The sequence below is a fragment of the Castor canadensis genome, chromosome 6 (genome assembly GCF_047511655.1).
Source record: "Castor canadensis chromosome 6, mCasCan1.hap1v2, whole genome shotgun sequence".
Taxonomy (NCBI): Eukaryota; Metazoa; Chordata; class Mammalia; order Rodentia; family Castoridae; genus Castor; species Castor canadensis.
In genome coordinates, this window is record NC_133391.1 from 376,614 (window position 1) to 398,787 (window position 22,174).

Sequence of the window (22,174 nt, forward strand, 5' to 3'; positions counted from 1 at the left end):
GAGGAGGCCCAGTGTGAGGCTGGGTCAGAGGACCTGGCATGGGGCAGGAGAGGAAGGAGCCATGATTCCCTAGCATCCTGGCTGCCAGAAGGCTCAAGTATCACTCAGGGTGACCATGTTACGGGCAGGGACACCAAGATTTGGGGATCCAGAACCCGGACACATGGGATGTGCTCCACTCTCGGCAACTTTCGTGTTGGGACCAAAGCCTGGGATGTCTGCACCCAGACATCCCAGCCCAGGACCCTGCACTGCCCAAGATGTCTGGGGCCAGGTCTGTGCACGAGAAGCTGTGGCCATGGTCCTGCTCACACCATGCAAGACCCCACAAGCCATGGCTCTCACAGTAACTTCTGAACAACTTATGTGTCTGCCACCCGCCTTGGGGTGCTTGCCCTCTCCTGGGCTTTGTGACCTTGTGTGAGACACTGGGGGACACTAAGCCCATTTCAGAAACCCTCCATAACCTGGGAGCTCATCCAGGTTGGAGATGTCAAACCGCCCGCACTGGAGGAGAAATGACCTCCTGTCCACGGCTGTGCCGACTCACACAGGGACCAGGTACTCATGACACTTCATAGTCAGCAGGTGAAGGGGGCAGAGGGTACTCACCTCTGCTCAGGACCCAGGTTCCTCAGGTCTCAGGAAACCCCAGGCAGAGGACTCTGGACAGCACAGTCTCTACCACAGAAGTCTACCAGACACAAGGCCCCAGGGAAGGGTCAGGTGAACAAAGCCCTAAGCTTAAAAGAAAGAAAAGGTGGAGCCGGGTATGGTGGCTCACACCTGTAATCCCAGTTACTTGGGAGGCAGAGGTAGGAGGATCAAGATCCAAGGCCAATGTGGGCAAAAAGTTAGTGAGTCTTCATTCCAAGCAAGAAGCTTAAGCATGGCAGCTCACACCTGGAATCCCAGTCATGTGAGACGCAGAGGTTGGAGGATCGTGGTCTCAGACAGGCCAAGGCAAAAAGCCCAAGACCCTATCTGAAAAATAACCAGAGCAAAAAGGGCTAGAGGAGTGTCTCAAGTGGCAGAGCCCTCAAGGTGAGGCCCCGAGTTCAAATCCCAGTACTACCAAAAAAGGGACAGAGGGAAGCAAGGAAGGAGGGAAGGGAGGAAGAAGGGAAGGGAAGAAGGAAGAAAGGAGGGAAGGGAGGAAAGAGGGAAGGAAGGATGGAAGGAAGAAAGAAAATTTGGGGAGCACTGGTCCCTCAGGCCCCTACATTCCTCAGGGCTCCCTTCTCCCCTAAATTAACCACAGAGCAGGGAACATTTAGGATCCTTGCAGGTTGGACAGTCTAATTCCAACAGCCTGATAAGTGGCTTTCCGGGAGCTGGGACAGCCTTGTCCCCCGTGTCTTGTGCCCCCTAGCACACCCCAGCTTGGTGCTGGGCAGGAACTCTACTGCGTGACGAACACATCCACATCTGTCCGGATGATGGAGGACGACGGATACAAACCAAGCCTGGCTCTGTCACTTTGTAGACACACGAGCTCTGTAAACTTGCAGCGCTATTCTCGGCGCTTGGATCCGAAAACGACAGGAGGAAGTGGTTTGAGAACTTCCCTGATTATAAGGCTCCAACCACAAAACCCCACAGCCAGGAATGGCACAGACTTGGGAGGAACAGGACCGACCAGGTGTGCACAGAGGGGACAGGGGCTGTGTGGCCCCACAGACAATCGAGGATACGGACACACGCACTCCTCCTCCAGGGCCAGAGCCCATCCGTGGTGTGCTTGGTACACATGGCGGCCAGCCCGTGACTGGACAGTGTGTGCGTTAGGGGCTCATTGAGCATGCGGCTGGTGACAGCTGCCCCAAGGCTACGTTGACCCCATGGGCCACGAGCGAGAGTAGAGGGCAGGTGGGCAGGACTAGAACGCCAAGCCTCTGAGGCCAACTCAACCCATCCTGGGGTCTCTCCATCCTGACCTGTCCTGGGGTCTCTCTGTTCTCCCTGACCTGTCCTGGGGTCTCTCCATCATGACCTGTCCTGGGGTCTCTGTCCTCAACTGTCCCAGGGGGACATCCCAGCCTCCTCCTCACACATTGGAACACCACCAAGGCTGGTCCTGGGTGTGGCGTGAGGTCAGCCCCCAGGTAGAGGCCACTGTGGGAATAGGGAGACAGGAGAGGCTGGGTCTCCCTGCCAAGCACTTATCTGGTCACCCCCGTCCTCAGATCCGACGAGGGCTCTGAGCCAATGACATCCACCTTTCTAAAAAGCACACCGCTGCCCAGGTTTCCCCCAGGTCACTTGTGACCAGTTCAGAGAAGCCCTGGCTCGGCAGCCACCGCTGAGCACAGAGAGCCAAAGGGCGCGGCTCCTGCAGAATGGGACACTTGGTTCTTGGTGGCCTCTGCCCAGTAACAGGGAAGAAGGGCTGGAGACACAGACCTGACACGAGGGGACCGTCCCCCCTCCCCCAGACCACTGTGACCAGGGTCAGAACCTTCCAGAATGCTGCAGTCCATGGGTTACTCTCTGCCCTCATCAGGACGGCCCAAGTCGGCTGAACCACCCACCATGGCCTCAACTCAGCATCCAGGGGGACAAGTCCTGGTGGAGGCCACAGGTCCTCAGAACAGATTCCTCCTGACTCCTCTGTAGGTGCGCCCTAGTCCACCACCCATGGTGGTGTCACTGACCTACAAGGATGGAGCAGCTCCCACGCCAGGGCCTTTGCACTTGCCGGCCCGTGTTCTCAGCATTCACCTAGGCAGCCTTTTGGCCCTGACTTCCTGCCCAAGGCCTCTGTCTCACTGTCGCCTGGGAACGCCTTCTGGAGCCACCCCACACCTTCACAGACACGTGTACACTGTTCCCACTACCTGCTGCATATAAGAGCCATCTTAAAATGAGCCCAGCTGTGCCAGCGGGGAGCCCCCCTCACATCTCTGCTTACCACCTTGGTGAAGAGGCTTTCGTTTTCAAAGCCTCCTCATGATCCAAGATGGCAGCTGGAGCTCCAGCTATTGCAACCGTGCATCAGACAGCTGAAAGAAGAGAAGAGGGGAAAGCAGAAGAGGATGTCCCTGACCATCTGCCAGTGTTTGAGATTTCCAGAACCTGTTCAGCACTTTCCGCTCGTCTCACGGGCTGGCTATGGGGAAGCTGGGATCCTGTGGGGTGCTGGCCGGGGATGGGCGTCAGACCGGCCAGCCGCTGCCCTCCTCGCGGGCCGGGCCACTCACCATGAGAATGCGCCGGTAGCTGTCGCGGTCGATGCCCCAGAGCTTGAGGTCTGTCTTGGCTTTCACAGTGGCGGCTCTGGGGGTGCCATAGATCAGGGCCAGCTCCCCAAAGCTGCCGCCTTCGCTGATGCTGGTCACCCACTCGCCGTTCACGTATACCTGCAGGGCACAGAGCGGGAGAAACATCACCCAGGGTGTGCGAGGTCACACTGGCTGCTTCCCATGGAGCTGGGGACTCAGACAGACCAGGAGGTGACCGCGGCCCCCACCTGTTTGTTCTTTTTTTTGAAAGTACTGGGATTTGAACTCAGGGTCTTCAAGTAGAACCACTCCACCAGCCCTTTTTTGTGAAGGTTTTTTTTTTGAGATGGGGTCTCATGAACTATTTTCTCTGGCTGGCTTTGAACTGCGATCCTCCTGATCTCTGCCTCCTGAGTAGCTGGGATTACAGGTGTGAGCTACGGCACCTGGCCCAGTCCCCTGCTCTTTGCCAGAGCCCTGCACACCTCTGCCCAGGAGGTGGCCTAGACTTTGGCCTGGCCAGTGGTGGTCCAGCCACCTGCCTCACACCAACCTTCTCAGAGCCACCACTGCTTGGACAGCCTCCAGTCCCCAAAGGACAGGCCAGGACGGGACAGAAGCAACCCTCGGGCACAAATGGCACAGCTGCCTCCAGGCAGGGCTGTGATTCAATTGCTTTTCATGTCTCAACTTCTCTGGGCCTTAGTTTCCCTGGCTGCACACCAGCGGGTTGTGCTCTTAGCATCATGTGCGTACTGAGTGTCTAGGCAGACACCTAACTCTTGTCCCTCCCAAGGGTCCCTGTGTCCCCCTGCCCGGGAGCACGAGGCCAGTCTCGGGTGCTTTCCCTCCCCAGGAGCCATTCCTCCATGGTGGCACCCAAGACTCCGTGGATGGATGATGGATGGATGGACCCCCCGGCCGGCCGGCAGTGCCAAGAAGACGGGGCCAGGACAAGATTTCTTCACAGCAGGCGAGGGCCAGGCGTCCTGAACGCTGTGCATTGACCGCGCGGCCCACACCCAGGCGAGAATGGTGGGGATTGTTCTCGGGGCCTCCGGGCAGGGCGGTCACTATGACCGGACACAATGCGCCCCTTCTTCCCGCCGGGTGTCAATGAGCGACCAGAATGGCTCCCGTTGGCAGAGTGGGTCGTACGGGAGAGGGTGGTGCTGACTCATGGAAGGGACTCTCACAGAAATCAATGAGTCATTATCCCACAATAATTGAGCCCAGAGTTTTCTGTCCCCACAGGTGATGGACAAGTCCCCGACTGAGTGGGAACCAGGCAGGGGGACGGCCGCCCCGCCCCACCCTGACACTGAAATTTAAGGGGGGCGGGGAGCATCCTGCAAAGGTGGGCTCTGCTCCTCCCACCCGGCCCAGAGGGCACCCTGCTTTCTGAGGGACTGAGGGGAGCCAGAGCTGTGGCCACCGAGCGAGTGTCCCCTCCAGGGGATCTGAAGATAGCAGCCTCCTGAGGCAATGGACCAGGGAACGTGACCAGCCGGGCGGGAGGGACGCATGGAGGGAGGATGGGCAACCCTGGCATCTCAGGGGTGAATTCAGGGGACTCAGAGAGCCCCCCCAGGGTGCCTCAGAGACCAAGGCAGGGCAGTGGTGATGGGTGGACGTGACCGCTCCTTCCCTCCCCTCGGAGCCGGCTCTACCTAGGTTTCTGCAAGAACCTGTGCATGGAGGCTTCGTGTGCAAAGAACCTGTGCATGGAGGCTTCGTGTGCAAAGAACCTGTGCATGGAGGCTTCGTGTGCAAAGAACCTGTGCATGGAGGCTTCGTGTACAAAGAAACGTGAGTTGTGTAGGTGGGAACGCGAGGGTGCAAAATGTGAACTGCAGGCGTGGGGTGCGCGCTTTGCTGGTGTGCAAACGTGAGCGTGCAGGTGTGACAGGCGTGCAAGCATGAGCTGCGGGTGTGGCCAGCGTGCAGATGTACAGGCATGAGCTTTGTGCGGTGAGCATGCAGACATGTGCGCAAAGTGCAAATGTGAACGTACAGCCGTGTGCATGCGTTGACCTGAGTGGTATCTTGACGAGTTTTCACGCTGCTCAGAGACGTCCAATGTCCCCCCGGGACCACTCCCCCACCCAGTGCCACCCGGTCTCCTCCTCATCCATCCTAAGGGTGGCCAAGGGTTGTCCCATGTGATGCAGTCAGTTGGGTTGGCTACATTCTTGACCGTGACTGATGTGCCCTGGTTTCTCTTGGGTACAGCCAGGGGTGGCATTTGCTGTGTCACGGGGACACCTGTGGTTAACCTCCAGCTGTGACTACAAACAGCCGTCTCTCTGGTCCCTCTGCCACCCAGGGCGCTCCATCCCTGTGCGTGACCTCGGCTGAGTCCTGATTGCGGGGTGGGCTCAAGGTCATGAATCTGAGGGTGGGAGAGGCTGGCTTTGGCTCAACACAGGGGTCCAGGCGACTGGGCGACTCTTCCCTTGGGATAGCTGTCCCCAGGGGAGGCAGGACACAGAGTCACCTGCCACAGAGCACAGGACGCCCAGCAGCAGAGGAGAGAGTGCCCTGTCCAGCTGCCATGGCGACTGCTCCCCTGGGTATATCTGACTTCCTGGGGGCCATCCCCAAAGACAGGGTGGGGGCGGCTGCCCCGGGTACATCCAAAGCGAGCCGGGACCCTCTGCCAGGAAGACCCTTCCTCACCGAGAAGCGCAGGCCTCCAAGAGCCCTCTTCCTGGCGTCAGAGAAAACCATTGTACGCATCCCACAGACGGACCCAGGGCTACCCCCAAGAGGACAAAGAGGCCATCCTTCTCGGGACACTGGCCTCTGTCACAGCTCCCGGCGCAGGCGGGCCCCACCCAGCTGGTACACAAAGGGGCTGCACTCGTTTTGTTTTTTCTTCTTTTAAAAGAAAAATGGTGGGAGGCCCCACTGGGGTACATTATGCTCCACCAGGGGCCGTGGGGTCTTGTTCCATCCATCCGTCTTTCCTTTTTTCCATCGCCCCCGGCTCATCGAGCGCCCCTGGTTCCCAATGCTGTGCCCATCAATGCTGGGGACTCAGCAGTGGACGACAGAGTCTGTGCGCACGGGATCGTCCACCCAGCATGGTCACAGGCCACACAAACACACGTTCTTTATAAAATGTCCTAAGATATAAAATGTCTCCATGACCGGGAGAAGGGCTACAGCCATCCCGAGAACTTCTCCACAGAGGTGAACGTCACCAAGATCCACGTCAAGGTAGAGGGGCTGACGTGCCAAGGCCCTGGGGCAGGACAGGATCTGAAGGCACCAGACACAGTGAGATGGCCACAGGACAGGAGAGGTGGACACTCAGAGAAAGGCAGGGCTCGGTCGTAAACTCTAGAAGTGATAGGAAGTCTCTTTATGGTGTTCCCGCAGGGGATGGCACGCTGGTTCATACTCACAGAGCTGGGGGCAGGCAGGGGGACCACAGAGGGGCCAGGGAGCTGCACGGCCTATGGACTAACCACACCGCATCCTTTGCAGTCAGACACAGACTCCAGAGCCAGGCATGGTGGTACATGGCTACAATCCCAGCTCTCGGAGGCTGAGGCAAGGAGGACTGAGGTCAAGGCCAGCCTGGGCTGCAGAGTAAAATCCCGTCTCAAGAAAAGGAAACTGGGCACAGTGGCTCACATCTATAATCCCAACTACCCGGCAGGCAGAGATCAGAAGGATCAATGTTCGAGGCCAGCCTGGGCAAAACTGGGAGACCCTATCTGGAAAATAACTAACGCAAAATGGAGTGGCGTGGCTCAAGTGCTAGAGAGCCTGCCCTGCAAATGCTAAGTCCTGAGTTCAAATCCCAGTACCGCAAAACCAAAAAACAAAAACACAGCAGCCTACTGTCCTTTTAAGTAGAAATGCTAGGATCCACGAATAAAATAAGTTGGAAGATATTTTTATACTTAGAAAAGTAGACGCAGCTCTTGGCAACACACACTGTAGCCCAAGTTTTTTCGGAGTCTCTGCGGAAAACCATAATTTAAACCATGCCGATGCTGCCGCATTTGGTCACTGGTCCCCCCTCCCCCTCCCTGGGAGACACTGCTGGTCAGAGGGCAGTGTCCACTCTGCGGGGGTGCTCAGGATCCCCCCACCACCCTCACCTGTTCAAGAGTGGTGTGGGGACCTGGGGGATGGCACCTCTTGCCTGGGGGAGTGATGCTGTGACCCTGTCCCTACCCTCAGAGATTCTGAACAGGGGCCTATGTTCTGCCCATGGCCCAGTAGCACCCAGGGTGGCCGTTTACAGAAGGGGACACTGAGGCTCCCAGAAGTTGGGCTGACGGCTCATCACAGCAGGGACGACAGTCATCGCCCCATAACCTGGCCCGGTAGCCCGACGCCCTCAGGATTCCCCATCGCTATCCATGTGGCCTTCGCCCACACGGCCAGCGTGGTCACTGAGCACCCCCACATCACAGGTGGCTCCCTGCCATCCACCCCATCCTCCCACCCCACTCGTGGAAAGTCTGATGAGAACCAGGATCAAGGTGATGGGGACCTGGAACAGCCAGGTCGGCCTGCCGGTCACAGCTCTGAGCCATTGGGGCCCTGGATGCCCCAAGTATGAGGCTGCAGCCAGGAAGCGGGCGACACCCATGGTGCCCAGACATCCTGACTCTGGAGAGGCCAGTCCAGCCTTATCACTGCCTTTGACCCTGAACCTGACCTGGGGCTGGGACGGGAGGGAGAGGGAAGGGTGAGGCAAGGGGAAGCGGGGGCCTGGACCTGCGGAGACAATGTACTTGGGGAGCTCCAGTTACGTGAAGGTGACCCCACATTCCCCCACCCCCGCAAAACTGCCTCCACACGTCCCTGAGCTGGCGGGAGTCACGGCTACAGGTGCAGACAGAAGGAAGAGGTGTGAGGTCAAGGGACAGACAGACAGACGGACTTGGGATACAAGGGCTCCAGCAAGGAGGCAGGACATCACAGGCCAAGATGCTGGGGAGGGGGCCAGACCCAGCATCTCCCTCAGCCAAGGACAGGGCGACTTGGGGGATAGGACAAGCTTGAGTCCTCTCTCTCTCGCTCTCTCTCCCTCACTCCTTTTGGGTTTGAACTCATGACCTCGCATCGCTAGGCAGGTACTTGACCCCTCAAGCAACACCCTGGCCCTATTTTTTGAACAGGGTCTTGTGTTTATACCTAGACTGACTGGACCACAATTCTCCTGTTTACGCTCTCCAAGCTGAGGTGACAGGCATGTGCCACCGTGCTCAGCTTTTTATTGGTTGAGATGGGAGCGGGTCTCACTAATTTTTCTGCCCTGGGCTGGACTTGAACCGACATCCTCCCTACTTCTGCCTCCCAAGTAGCTGGGATTACAGGCGTGAACCACTGTGCCCAGCTGTGTCTTCTGCACTTGCTAGGTTTGATGTAGGGAGGGAGGTGGTCACCATGTTGGGGACCAGGACAAGCATGCAGTGCAGATGGGGGCTCTGTCCAGGGGTGGGGAGGCTGCTGGTGTCAGGTGACAGGTGGCAGGTGTGGGGTCTGCCCAGTAGGGCAGGAGCTGGTCAGTGTCCTGATGGGAAAGGAGGGGGCCAGGAGCAGCCATGTCAGAGCTCCAACCCCTGCAGCAGGTACATTGGACAGTCCTTGTTCTAATCTTCCCACCTCTGTGGGCCCCGTGTCATCCTCTCCGTGGGGACATGTTGGGTCCTGAACAACCTGGGCCCCTCGGCTGCGGAAGGATGAAGCCGAAACTTCTTGAAGCCCTCGTGGTGTTTTGAGCCACTCAAGGGGCGTCTTCTGGGGTCCCAGTCTTGGGTCCCTTTGGCTCCGTGAAGGAACAGAGAATGAATGACTCACAACCACCCCTCTGCCCACGTTGAAGATGTCTTCCAGATGGATTGCAAGACTCCTGTGACTTTAGTGAGCACAGAAGAGGGAATATTGCAGGGGAAGGAAAAGTGAGAATGGGAATCAGGACCCTTGTGGGGCTCCCAGAGTGGTGGGGTGGAGGGCAGGGGTCCTGGTCTTTGTCATTTTCCAGCAGACAGAGGAGCCGGACCTGGAGGGTCTTGAAGGATGTGTAGGAGTTTGCAAGGCAGAGCAGGACTAAAGCAGAGGACACAGAAGATGGAGCTCCTGAGGTGTGAGACTCCACTACTAACTTCCTGTTGCTGTCATGAACCCAACTCAGCCCCCAGGCCCAGGCACCAGTCCACCCTTCCCATGGGAGCTCTTGGACCCAGACAGCTACCAGATGTTGGGGGAAGAGACAGAGGCAGTGGGGTGGGTAGTAGTGGCTTGGGGTTCAGAAAGAGCCTGGAAGGAAAAACCACGGATGCAAAGGAGAAGTGAGCCGCCCCGACCTCTGCCCACTCCCACCCCATGGCATCACTTCACTGGGGTGGCTGGAGAACAGGGACCTGGGGGTCCACCTTTGGGGTGCTCAGTCTGCACCACCCCAACACCAGGCCTGGGTTTGGCCAGAGCCTGTGCCCCATGCTGGCATGACAGGCCACCTCCTGGGACAGGTCCAGGCCAGAGGACGAGGCCCAGCTAGGGCTGCCCTGATCTCCCATCTTGGGTTGTTTTGTTGTCATTTTGCAGGACTGGGATTTGAACTCAGGGCTTTCATCTTGTGCCATTCCACCAGCCCTTTTTTGTGAAGGTTTTTTTGACATAGGGTCTTGAGAACTATTTGCCAGGGCTGGCTTTGAACCGCAATCCTCCTGATCTCTGTCTCTTGAGTAGCTCAATTACAGGCATGAGCCACTGGCACTTCTTGGTTTTTCGTTTTTTTTTTTTTTAGCCTGAAGTGAATCAGCAGAAGGAGATTGTGGCCAAGCTCATCCTAACACGTCTCCCACATGAGCCGTTAGCTCCTGCCTCAGTTTCCCTGTTTGGGGAAGCAGGACCCCCCCTCCCCACACACACACAGACCTCAGAGTCCTGGTGCAGGGGCTGAGCTGTCAGATGCGCTCAGGACAGACAGATGACAGGCCAGTGACAAAGAGCACCCTGGGGACCCAGCAGTGTCCCCCGCAGGACGGCGGGTGAGTCACTTCCTGTGCGGTGGCTCCGGAAGCAGGTGGGACCCACGCGGTTCCCAGAAACACGGGCAAGGGACACGGCAGGGCTGCTGAGGAAATGAGAAAGGGCCCTTCCCAGAAATAGCCTGGCTGGACAGACAGGCACAGGGGCCGAGGTCAGGCCCAAAATAGCTGCTGGCCCCAGTCAGCCGGGCATGGCGTGGCCTGGACGCCACAGAGGGCATCTAGCGCAGGGCGGGTCCCCTGGGCAGAGGACACACAACCTGTGGGGGAGGGGAGGGCCATGTCCCCACTCTTGGGGGACCTGGGGGACCGGCCTGGGAACTGGTGGGCATCTGGGGCCTTGAGGAACTTCAGGGGTCAGGGTAGACCCAGCCTTGTCCTCAGGTGGCTTCCAGCCCTTCCCAGACAGGCCTTGTAGAAATCGTCACGGGAAACGGCTCAAGGTCACAAAAGGTGCATGGTGGTGAGGGCTAGGGGACACCCACAGGAGGCGGCTGCCCTGATGACGCCCAGGATAAGGAAGTGACATTTCGCTGGATACCAAAAGGAGAAGTGGGCGCCCAAGGTGACGCTGCCGAGAGCCACAGGGTGCTCTGAGCAGAGGGATGGATGTGTCCCAAAGCAAGGAGGCCCTGTGTCACCAAGACCCTGCCCTGAGGACCACGGCGGGGACCCGGCCTGATGCAGAGAGACAAACGTGGGAGACTTCAGCAAGAAACAAGACTTAGCTGCCCGCGGGTCAGGGACCTGGAGAGGGAATGTCACCACCTTTCAAGCCAGGTCTCTAGGACCTGGACTGGCGGTGGCCAAGGACGCAGGAGGAGGCAGGTGGCAGGGGAGGACCTGAGATGGGGTCTCCAGAGAAGGGGGTGCTTTTAACACAATATAGGCAGCTCCAAAAAAATGGGGGCTCTTCACACCCCCTCCCCCGGTGACAAAGATGCCATGAGAGGCCACAGGGCAGTTCGGGCATCTGGGGACAACAGGCCACAGACATGACGCCCCATCCACGTAAAAAATAACCCCAACATAAGATCGAGGTGTCCCAGTTTGAAGACCAGAGCTGCTGGTTTGAAGGCAGCTCGAGGCCACACAGGTCAACAGGTCCCCACTGACCCCCCACGGAGTGGACACCAACCGAGGACCTGACCACTGCTGGCACCTGCCCGCCGTCCCTGACATTGCATGACGTCATCTCTTAGACGCAAAGTCGTGTTTGTGAGTAAAATGTTAGAAACGGGGCTGGGGTGGTAGCGGGTTTGCGCCCCAATCCTACAAAGAACGAAGTAAGACGTTAGGACCAGGTCCCGGAAGGACAAGAGCGGTTAGGGCTGTGCCAGTGACCCCGAGACCCTGTAAAACCCAGGCAGGGAAGAGAAGCCATTCCCCACCAAAGTCAGAAGGGAGACTTACGTCCACTTCTCCTTGGTCAACGACGTAGAAATTATCTCCTTCATTTCCTGGAACAAGAGAGAGAGAGAGCGCGTCAGCCAGTGTGTTACATGCGTGCAAAGCAACCTGAGTCCACGCGCACGAGCTGCTACGCCACTGGCTTCCTCCCAGAGACCTTGGCGCCGTGGTCCAGCACACCCGGTGTCATTCAGTGTCCAGCCCGGCTGGTCAGGAACTCTCCAGCCTCCTGTCTCTGCCACCTGAGTGCTGCGATTGCAGGTGTGAGCCACCATGCCCAGCCTCGTCATTCTTTGGGGTGTTTTGGGGTTTTTTTTTTGGCAGTACTTGGATTTGAACTCCAGGCCCTGCACTTGCTAGGCAGGTGCTCTGTCACATTCCCAGCCCTTTTTGCTTTAGTGATTTTTCAAATAGGGTCTCCATGTTTGCCTGGGGCTGGCCTGGCCTCCGACAGAGATCCTCCCGAGTAGCTGGATTACAGGCGTGAACCACCATGCCTGGCTTGTTTTTTGAGATATTGCCTCATTAACTTTGCTTGGGTTTTTTGTTGTTGTTTTTAAATAACCAGGGGATTATGGAGCCTGGCACAGGTGGCTCACATCTACAATCCCAGCTACTCAAGAGGCAGATTTTGGGAGAATCACAGTTCTAGACCAACCTGGGCAAAAAATAAAGTTTGCTAGACCTCATCTCAACAGACAGAGCTAGGCATGGTGGAGCACAGCTGTCACCCAGCAACAGTAAGAAGCATAAAATAAAATTGTGGTTCTGGGCAAAAAGGCCAGACCCCATCCCCAAAATAACCAAAGCAAAAAGAGCTGGAGGAGTGGCTCAAGCAGAAGAGCGTCTGCCTAGCAAGCACAAGGTCCTGAGTTCAAATCCTAGTGCAGCCAAAATCATAATAAAATAATAGTACAGAAATGTATGGTGTCAACTGAGTCTGCTTCGTTCCTCACGTTCTGCTGTGGATTTTGAGGACAGATGGAGACAGTGGGCTCTAGCATCTATTACGTACCTTGTTGTATGACCGTCTCTCCCGCGATATGAGTGACAGGGAACATGGCGTCAAATATATCACTGAAAAATAAAATCCACAAAAAAGAAAAACCTTAAAACCTCAGCAACCTGCTCTCCAGAGACAGCCGCTCACTCGGAACCCTCCCCACAGTTTTCCAGGTCCATCTCCAGGATGCATGGTTTGCTGATTGACTCCTTACAAAAATGAGACTACAGTCAGGAGCCGGTGGTGTTCACTGTAATCCCAGCAAATTGGAGGCTGAAATCAGGAGGATCGTGGTTCAAGGCCAGCCCAGGCAAATAGTTCGTGAGACCCCCATCTCCAAAATAACCAGAGCAAATGGACTGGAGGTGTGGCTCAAGTGCCTGCTTTGCAAGTGTGAAGCCCTGAGTTCAAATCCCCAAAAAGAAAAACGTGGCCACACTACACAGTGTTTCGGGCTGCACTTAGCACAGCAGAAGTCAAGCAGACATTTCTGTGTCAGTGAACACAGCGTCCCGCCGTGTGACAGCCAAGCTTGATGACACATTCCTGCACTGTTTTCTTGGGGGAAGAAAACCCTTCCAGTCACAGGGGTGTCCTGGACTTGAGTGCAGAAGTGTTTGGAGCCGGTGCCTTGCGTGGGGGCTCAGCAATGGCACTCAGAGGCCGGGGCGGCTGGTGCAGGGTCTGCGCCCATGGTGGGCCACACTAACAGATGCCAGGGGGGCCGGGCACCATCAGCCTGGGAAAGAGAAAGAGCCCCCCCTTCATCCCCAGACACCTCATCTTGCCAGGACCGTCACCAAAATACAGACATGCAAAAGCCACCTTCAGAGACCTGCCCGTCCCCAGGTGCGTGGCTCCCCAAGGCCATGAAGCCTTGTGTAAAGGACGGGGATGCCGGAGACCCCGGGTGGAAAGTGCCAGGAAACGGCAATGGTGGCTGCCATCCTGCTCTGATTTCAAAAATGTTTCTGGCCGGGTGCAGTGGCTCAACCTGTAATCCCAGCTACTCAGGAGGCAGAGGTCGGAGGATCGCAGTTTGAGGTCAGCCCAGGGGGGAAAACTAGCATGGGAGACTTTATCAAAAGCAAAAGGGCTAGGGAGCTGGGGTCAAGCTTGAGGCCCCCAAGTTCATATCCCAGTACAAGAAAGAAGGGAAAGAGAGAGAAAAAAAAATTCTTAGCAGTCTTTGCAGGACTGGGAAGTGGAGGCTGAGCCTTGCAGGCACACGTGGACTGAATTGTGAACACAAAATCAAAGATCCAGAAAGCCCTGCAGCCTTGATTCCAGAGTCCAGAAAATGGAAATAAGTAATTCTTAAAATACTGGCCGTTTTCTCTCTCTAAGAAACGCTTCTTGGCCTAGTGTGCCGGTGACTCACGTCTGTAATCCCAGCTACTTGGGAGGCAGAGATCCAAAGGATCAAGATTTAAAGCCAGCCCAGGCAAAAAGTTAGTGAGACCCCATCTCAACTAAACAAACCAGGTGTGGTGGGACGTGCCTGTCACCCCAGCTGCATAAGTAAGAGGATGGCCATCCAAGCCGAGCACCAGGCAGAAACGTGACAAACCACCAAACAAAAGGGCTGAGGGGCGGCGTGAGTGGCAGAGCATCTTTCTAGCAAGGCCCCGAGTTCAAACCCCAGCACCACCAAAAACACATAAAAAGACTGGCTGCTTTCCGTCTTTAAGAAATGTGTCTTTTGAGTTCTGCTAACTTGGTTTTCTGGTTTTTCTCTTGGAGGACGAGGTGGCTGGGCGGCCGTCCCCTGGCAGGGTGCTTCTTGGCCACAGTGTCCCCGTCACATCTGCAAAACATCCGACTGCACTGCTCCAAAACCACAAAAACAGGGCTCTCAGAGGAGCAGGAGTTCTGAGAAGCAACTGCACACTCTCCCTCGCTTGAAAACACTCAGCTCCTCGCGGCTCCCGAGACACGGGCAAAGAAACCATCTGTTTGCCCGCTCCCGCTGTGCGGGGCTTTCTTCCACTTCTTTTTCTGGCTGAACTGGGATTTGAACTCAGGGCCTTGCACTTGCTAGGCAGGTGCTCAACCATTTGCGCCACACCGCAGCCCTTTTTGCTCTGGTTATTTTTCGGATAGAGTCTCAAGTGTTTACCCAGGGCCAGCCTCAAGCTTCAATCCTCCCGTCTCTGCCTCCCTCCCCAGAGCTGGGTGCATCTCCGCACCTCGCTCACTTGTGCTTCTCGTACCTGAGCCTGAAATACTTTTTCTGGGGGATGTGGACCCTCCCACCCCCAAATGGGGAATTTTAGCCCTTGTCATCAAAGCACTCACTAGCAACTGGTGTCACACTCGGGTCCCCAACCTTCCCACCCCCTCCATCAGCAACGCGGGCTTAGCGCATGTGCACGGCGGGCTTCGCTGGGCCTGGGGTGCAGCAGGGGAAGCAAATACATCACTCCCACCACCCAAGGCCACCCAGGGCCAGGCACTGCCCTGAGAGCCATCATCCACATCTTGTTCCATCCACACCCCGTCCCTGCAAGATCAGAACTGCAGCACTCCATTCTCCAGACCCCACTTGTATTTGTTAAGATGGGGTCTCACTAACTTTTTGCCCAGGCTGACCTCAAACCACAATCCCCCCATCTCCACTTCCCAAGTAGCTGGGATTACAGGCGTGAGCCACCGTGCCCAGCCCTGTTTCTCTTTCTGTGATGTGTCATTAGCACAGAATTGAGACACTTAACATTTCTCAATTCTCCAAAAAAAAAAAAAGCAAAACCTAGACTTTAAAATGTTAAAACATGCTGATCTCAGTGTGGTACAGACTCCAAACTCTTAACTTACGCGTGTGGGATCAAAACCAGCAGCTTATTCACAGCCAGACACAATTCCAAACGAGTGGGAGTGCCTGCCACGTGCACCTCCAAAAATCACATATGCTAAACCATCTTGCCTAAGAATCGCTCGAAGTGAGCAATTTGGCAAACTCGGCCATCTTCAACAGACTTCCTGCTCCCCCCAGTAAGGGGCTCACAGGTCAGACAGCCATGACATCTTAGAGATGGTCACTTCCTACTCCTGGACACTCGGGGACCCGGGCCCTGAAACTGCAGGTCAGGATGGACACAGGGATCCCCACCTGAGAGTCCATTCCCAAAGTGCCCCCACCTGGGGGGACCCAGCCCAGCCATCTGTGGCCTTTCTCAACACTGGGATGGGGGTGTCGAGGTGTGAGGTCCCCACAGGACGTCAGGAGGGGAATTGACCAAGCCATTGGAGAGCCAAGGGCAGCGGTACACACGTCCACAGGCCCAAGGATAGTGAATGTGTCAGCCTGGGGTCAGGGCTGGGCACAGGGGGGACTCAGTTCCTCCTGAAACCTGAGAGGCTTTGCTGTCGTGATCTCAGTTGGTCACATCTGTCCATGAACAAAACACACAGCCAGTGGCCTTCCCCAATGGCATGGCTCTGGCTAAGAAGTAGGGGTGGTCTTTGGACAAAAGGTGCCCTGAACGTCCACGCACTGTGTCTGCCCCTTTAATTCACTCACCCTCACCCTCGGGGCCCCAGCACTGCTCCCACTTCACCATGGGGAAACCGAGGCTGAGAACAGGACACTAAGAGTTGACACTTGACCACCCGAGAGCCCCTGGGGGTTCCACCTGTCTCATGGGCGCACCAGGGACCATGTCCATGGCAGCTCAGCCCCTCCCTGGACAGGACAGGAATTCAGATCTCTGGTGTGTGTCGGGTCCATCACCCCACCAACGACTGTCACCAGCAGGATGAGGTTCCAGATACTCCAATGGCCAGAAAGGTCAGATTCTGCCTGTACAGAACTCTCCATCAACTACAGACCACAGGGGACTACTGCAAGGTGTGCAGGGACAGGGCCACCGCCTGGACACGGGGCAGCTCTTGCACTGGGTCACAAGGTCCCCACAGAGTCACACACGAGTTTAGCGGGATGTCCCCTACAGCACCTCAGGTGCAAATGTGGCCCAGCTCACGGTGCTCAAGGCCATTCTTGTTTTACTTACACACTTACTCCTCTGCCTCCCCCGGCCCTGTTCGCACCGTGTCTCCTTTCATTGTAAATTTCTCTCCATGCAGGATTTTTAGAGGGGTGCATCTGCGAGGACTTGTGTTGCACGATGGCAGGTCCCTGGCTGTGTCCCCTGCACCTGCTGGGTTGGGGTGACACACCGGCTTCTGCTGTGTTTTCACTTCGTGTCCCTCAGGTCTGGATTTCTCTGCAGGGATCCGTCCTGCGGCCTTCCTGCTCTTTGTCCCTTGATAGTGGGCTGTCTTTTTTTTTTTTTCCTGTTGACTTACAAGAATTCCTTATTGGATGTCACTCACAGAGTCTCCTGCCAGTTTTTTCCACCATAGCCTTGCTTGGACAGACACCTTTCATTCAATATGGCCTCTTTCCTGCTCTGGGGTTCGTGTCCTGTGGGTTGATTAGGAAATTGTCCCTCCACAACCAAGTCACCCTACACTTCTGTGTCCGTCAACCCGGCCACCATGATAAAACGCCACAGCCAGGTGGCTCCAACAATAGTCCTGGAAGCCGGGGTCCGAGATCACACGCATTTCTGGGCTGTGGTGGCCCTGTCTCGCCATGGCAGGGCACTTGTGTGGTCCCTGTGTCCCTGTATAAGGGCACGGGAACCCCGTTGGGGGCTCCACCTCATGGCCTCCCCAGAAGAAGGGGGGGGCTTCAATATGTGAAATTTGGGGGCATTGGGGTGAGATCAGTCCACAGCAGCTGCCTTCTGCCTCCCACCACATAATCACTTACACGTTCATTTCTAGGTCATTTTATTTTTTTGGCGGCACTGGGGCTTGGACTCAGGGCCTACACCTTGAGCCACTCCACCAGCCCTTTTTCTGTGTTTTAGATTTTTTTGAGATGGGGTCTTGTGAACTATTTGCTTGAGGCTGACTTTGAACCTCGATCCTCCTGATCTCTGCCTCCTGAGTAGCTGGGATTGCAGGTGAGAGCCATTGGCACCCAGCTTGTCAAGTTCTTTTTCAACATCTCTGTGAGTGTCGGGCATGGTGGGGCATGCCTGCAATCCTGGCACTCAGAGGAGGCAGGAGGGTCTAGAGTGCAAGACCAGCCTGGACCATATGACTTTCTCCCCCATCTCCAAAGATGGTGATTTACACAGATGACGCATTCTGGGGTTGAACTGTCCCTCAACTCTGAATAAACCCTTCTTGATCACAGCCTGACTTTTTTTTGTGGCGGGGGGCATTGGGGTTTGAACTCAGGGCTTTGCACTTGTAAAGTAGGTGCTCCTTGCAGTCCTGCATTGCTTCTTCTTGAGATATTGTCTCCATTTTTGTGCAGGCCAGCCTGGACCACGACTGAGTAGTTGGGGTGACAGACACACTGCTGGGTTTCTCTGGCTGTTCAGGACTTTTGTGTCTATGTTCATGGTGACATGTACTTTTCTTTGCTTGGACTGACCTTACAGGGCTTTGGGATCTGGACACCACTGACCTCCCACCCTGAGCTGGTGGCTCTCTCTTGGTTTCTGTTTTCTCTGACAACTTGTCAAAGTTCCTTGAAGTCTGCCAGCCTCAGGACGCAGGTGTCCTCAGGAGGACAGTCTGGTGACATTTCAGCACACTTCAAGTTTTCTGTCCTCCATAGGCCAACGTGGGTGCCACTTTCAAACCTTACTCCTGACATTTAAAAACTGAGAATAAGCAGGGCACTGCAGCTCACACCTGTAACCCCAGCCACTTCGGAGGCCGAGATCAGGAGGATCCAGGTTCAAGGCCAGCCTGGGCAAACAGCTCTAGAGACCCCCATCTCCAAAATAACCAGAGCTCATGGACTGGAGCTGTGGCTCAAAACACAGAGTGCCTGCTTTGGAAGTGTGAAGCCCTGAGTTCAAATCCCAGTCCCATCAAAAAAAAAAAAGAGCATTCCTGAAACTCCAAATTTGGGCCTTGTCTTTGAAAGAGAATGGAATGCGGGGTTTGGGGTTCACAAAGCAAGAATCCAGCCCCCCCACCTCCCACCCTCCAGTCTGTAGAACCCTGATCCCTCCCGAGCTCTGGGTCCACGGAGGCCGGTTCAGCGGTGACCGGGCGCATTACGTCACGCGCATTACGTCACACCACGTCACGAGGGGCGGCCATGTCCCGGGCACAGGCTTTCTTTTGGCGCCCCTGGTATCTAAATTTGCATGGAGGGACCGAAGCTCACCCCTAATGAGAGACTGGGTCCCCCAGAGCAGGTGGGGACGCCGGCGGCGACACAGGTCAGCCCTTGACCCCTCTCTGCGCTTCGCTCCCGATCCCACAGCATGGGAGGCCGCCGGAGACTTCCCGTCCCCGCTACGTCTGCGCCCTGCGGCCCAGGAGGAGCCCGCTGGCCAATCAGAGCACAGCTCAAGCCCACCAGCCAATTAGAGCGCGCCTGCGAGCCCGCCAGCCAATCAGAGCGCATCCCGGCCCTGTCCCGCCCCCAGGGGAGGCCGGACAGGGCCCGCACGCCGTCCACGCAGTCCCCGCGCAGCTCCCGCTCAGCGACCGCTTTCCGCACGTGAGAAGGAATTTCTGTGGCTGTGAAGCCGAGGCGCGTGACCTTTTCCGCAGAGAACGGGAAGGCGCACAGCGGCTGTACAGCAGTCGGTTTGTGCGTCCCGCGTCCCATGCCGAGGCTTTCTCTCTGCACAGTTTTGGACCAGGCACGGCGGAGGCCGGCGGGCTCAGGGCCGGGCTGGGCTGCGCCCCGCTGGCCCACGGGTGAGAGGGCCAGGTGGTGACGTAATGTCCCCACCTGCAAGGTCAGGGGGGCATAAAAGCGACCCAGCCGAACACCGGCCGCCTCCTCCCCGTCCTCGCTTCCACCCAGGGCGAGGAGCCCGCGAGGACCGCCATGCGGGGCAGCTGGACGCGGTGCAGGCCCGGGTCAGCGTGGTTTACCCGGCCGGCCTGGGCACCCGTCTGTCTGTCCCGTGCTGCCCGTCCCAGCCCGAGGGACCGGGGGCTCGGACTGCGCATTTCCAGATGCCTGCGCCTAAGCAGCAGCGACTCCGCCCGGCAGCAGCTCCGAGCGCGAGCGCGGCGGACACAAACCCTTCGCTTCTCCGCACACGGGGCCGGGGCCATGCTTGCCTGGCTCAGGACAGCGATGTCCCCGAAAACGGACCAGGGTAGGGCGGCGTCCGTGGAAGGAGGCACAGGCCAGGTGTCCTCTCCACGCCCTGGAGGTGGAAGCCAGCAGAGGATGGAAGCGCCTCTGGCTCGTGCGCCAGCTTCCAGAAGCACCAGTGTGCAGCTGTGGCCATGGTGCCGGCCCAGACGCTCACAGCATCCATAGGGCCCACACAACCCCCTGCATCTCCACGTGCAGGCTGAGGCTGGTGACAATGACATTTTCTGCTAGAATGGACCCGCCCTCAACAACTCCTCATGGAAATGGGGGGCTGCCAGGCTGGGCATCGTAGCACTGCTTGGAGTCATGGAAATTTGGTCAAAATACAAATTGTCCCCTAAAAAAGGGCTCATGGGTTGAAGGCATGGTTCCCAATACTACTTAGAGGTGGGGCTGTGTGGCCAGGTGCAGTGGCTCCCATTTGTAATCCTAGCTACTTGGAGGCAGCAACTCGGAGGATCAAGGTTTGAGGCCAACCTAAGCAAAATGTTCTCAAGACCCCATCTTCACCAATAAAAAGCTGGGTGTGGTGGTGCACGCCTGTCATCCCAGCTACGTAGGAAGCATAAATAGAAGGAGCACTGTCCACACCGGCCTGGGCAAAAAAGTGAGACTCTACCTCCAAAATAATCAGCGCAAAAAGGGCTGGAGGTGTGGCTCCAGCAGTAGAGCGCCTACCTAGCAAGTGAGAAGCCCTGAGTTCAAATCCCAGTACTGCAAAAAAAGGGGGGGGGGTGAAGAATTACAATGTAAAATCTGAAGAACCGCAAGGAGGAACTGCGCCGCAGTTGAGGTCGGCACCTGCCTGCCGGTCAGCATAACGGCAGGTCTGGCGGGCAGGTTAGGAAGGACACGGGGCACCTGAGGGTGGTGTCCATTAACCGGTGTAATGCACATTTATGGGACACTTCATCAAACAACAGGAAAACACCCCTTCTCCAACGCCCATAAACATCCACCAAAACAGGCCACATCCCGGGCCATAAAACACACCTGAGCAAATATTTAAAATGCATACACATCCCACAAGGTGTGCTGTGGGGTCACGGTGGAATTACAGTCGGAACCAGCACTGGAAACACAGCCTGGAAAACCCCAAGTCTGCGACACTAAGTAGGTATTTGTAAGTAACACGCGGGTCAGAGAGGAAGGTTCCAGAGAACCTCAAAAACAGTGATTCAAGGAAAATGAAGACCGCTTTGCCAAGGTGCAGGAACGTCTGGCCTTAGCGGGAAAAGAGACACAAGATCAGGGATGGCCATTTCCATCCTGGGAAACCCCCGAGGAAGGGCAAGTCAAGGGCTGAGGTGACTCCGTGGTCGAGGGGTGCAATACCCAAGTCAAGGAAGGAGGAGGAGGCGAGAAAACCGAACCCAAAGCAGCTGAGAGAAAGAATAAAACTTACGAACAGGAAATTGTCATGGTGGAGTGGCTCAAGTGGTAGAGTCCTGCCTAGCAAGTGCGAGGCCCTGAGTTCAAATCCCAGTGCCACCAAGAAAGAAAGGGAACGGGACAGGAAGGAGGGAGAAGGAAGGGAAAGAGGGGATCATAGAGCAAGTCAGGGAGCTGGAACCCGGGTCCATAGCAGGCAGCTGCCATCGGGGCTCCATCTTGACTGACCCTCCGGGACAAGTCTCCATGCATACCCCACAGGTCTAGGCCATCGCTAGGACGCCATCACCTCCAGCTGGAGTCCCACACCAGCCCCCTGACTTGCTCTGAGGAAGGGTGAGCCTTGGCTGTACCCCACTTCCTACAGTGGGAAGGACTAAGCTGTCCGTCTGTCTGCTTCCTCCACGAAGCTGCCTCTCTGTCTCCCCCACACCAGACCCTCCCTCCCCGCCACCTTCCCGTTCTGGGGGACAAGGTTCTGCAGCTGGGTTTGGTAAGGAGCAGAAAATGTAAAATCTCTAGCCACGCTAACCAAGCAAAACAGGGAAAGACACGTTTCTAACATCAGAAGAGAGTGGACGTCGCTGCAGACCGCAGCCGCTCCAGCAGTGACCCCACATTCGGTGACTTAGGTACGAAATGGACCGAGTCCCTGATGTGCAATCTTCCATGCAGAAACAGACAACAGGCCGGTATGTTTTAAAGAAAGTCAATCAATAGTCATTAACCTTCTGAAACAAAAATTGCCGAGCCCAGATGGGCTCGCGGTGGATGCTTGAGGACATTTAGGAAAAATCCCAGTTCCCCACAATCTCCTGCAGACAGCACCAAGTCCAGAACCAGACACAGATGCCGGGAGGAGGAAAACTAAGAACACCTCCCTCTCACGCAGATGCAAACCCCTCAACACACGATGGTGAACCCCACAGTGAAGAGAACCCACAAACAGCCTACACTGGGCAGAGAGGACGACAAGGGC

The 22,174-nt window shown here is 56.5% G+C and overlaps 1 protein-coding gene across 1 annotated transcript in view; it reads right to left on the minus strand.

Annotated features, from left to right (window-relative positions):
* The window catches only part of Prkar1b (protein kinase cAMP-dependent type I regulatory subunit beta), a 102,173-nt gene that overhangs the window by 22,836 nt on the left and 57,163 nt on the right, over positions 1-22,174 (minus strand). Inside the window, 3 exon segments of the mRNA XM_074075374.1 lie at positions 3,201-3,359; positions 11,654-11,700; positions 12,666-12,727. Coding sequence (XP_073931475.1) covers positions 3,201-3,359; positions 11,654-11,700; positions 12,666-12,727 — 268 coding nt within the window.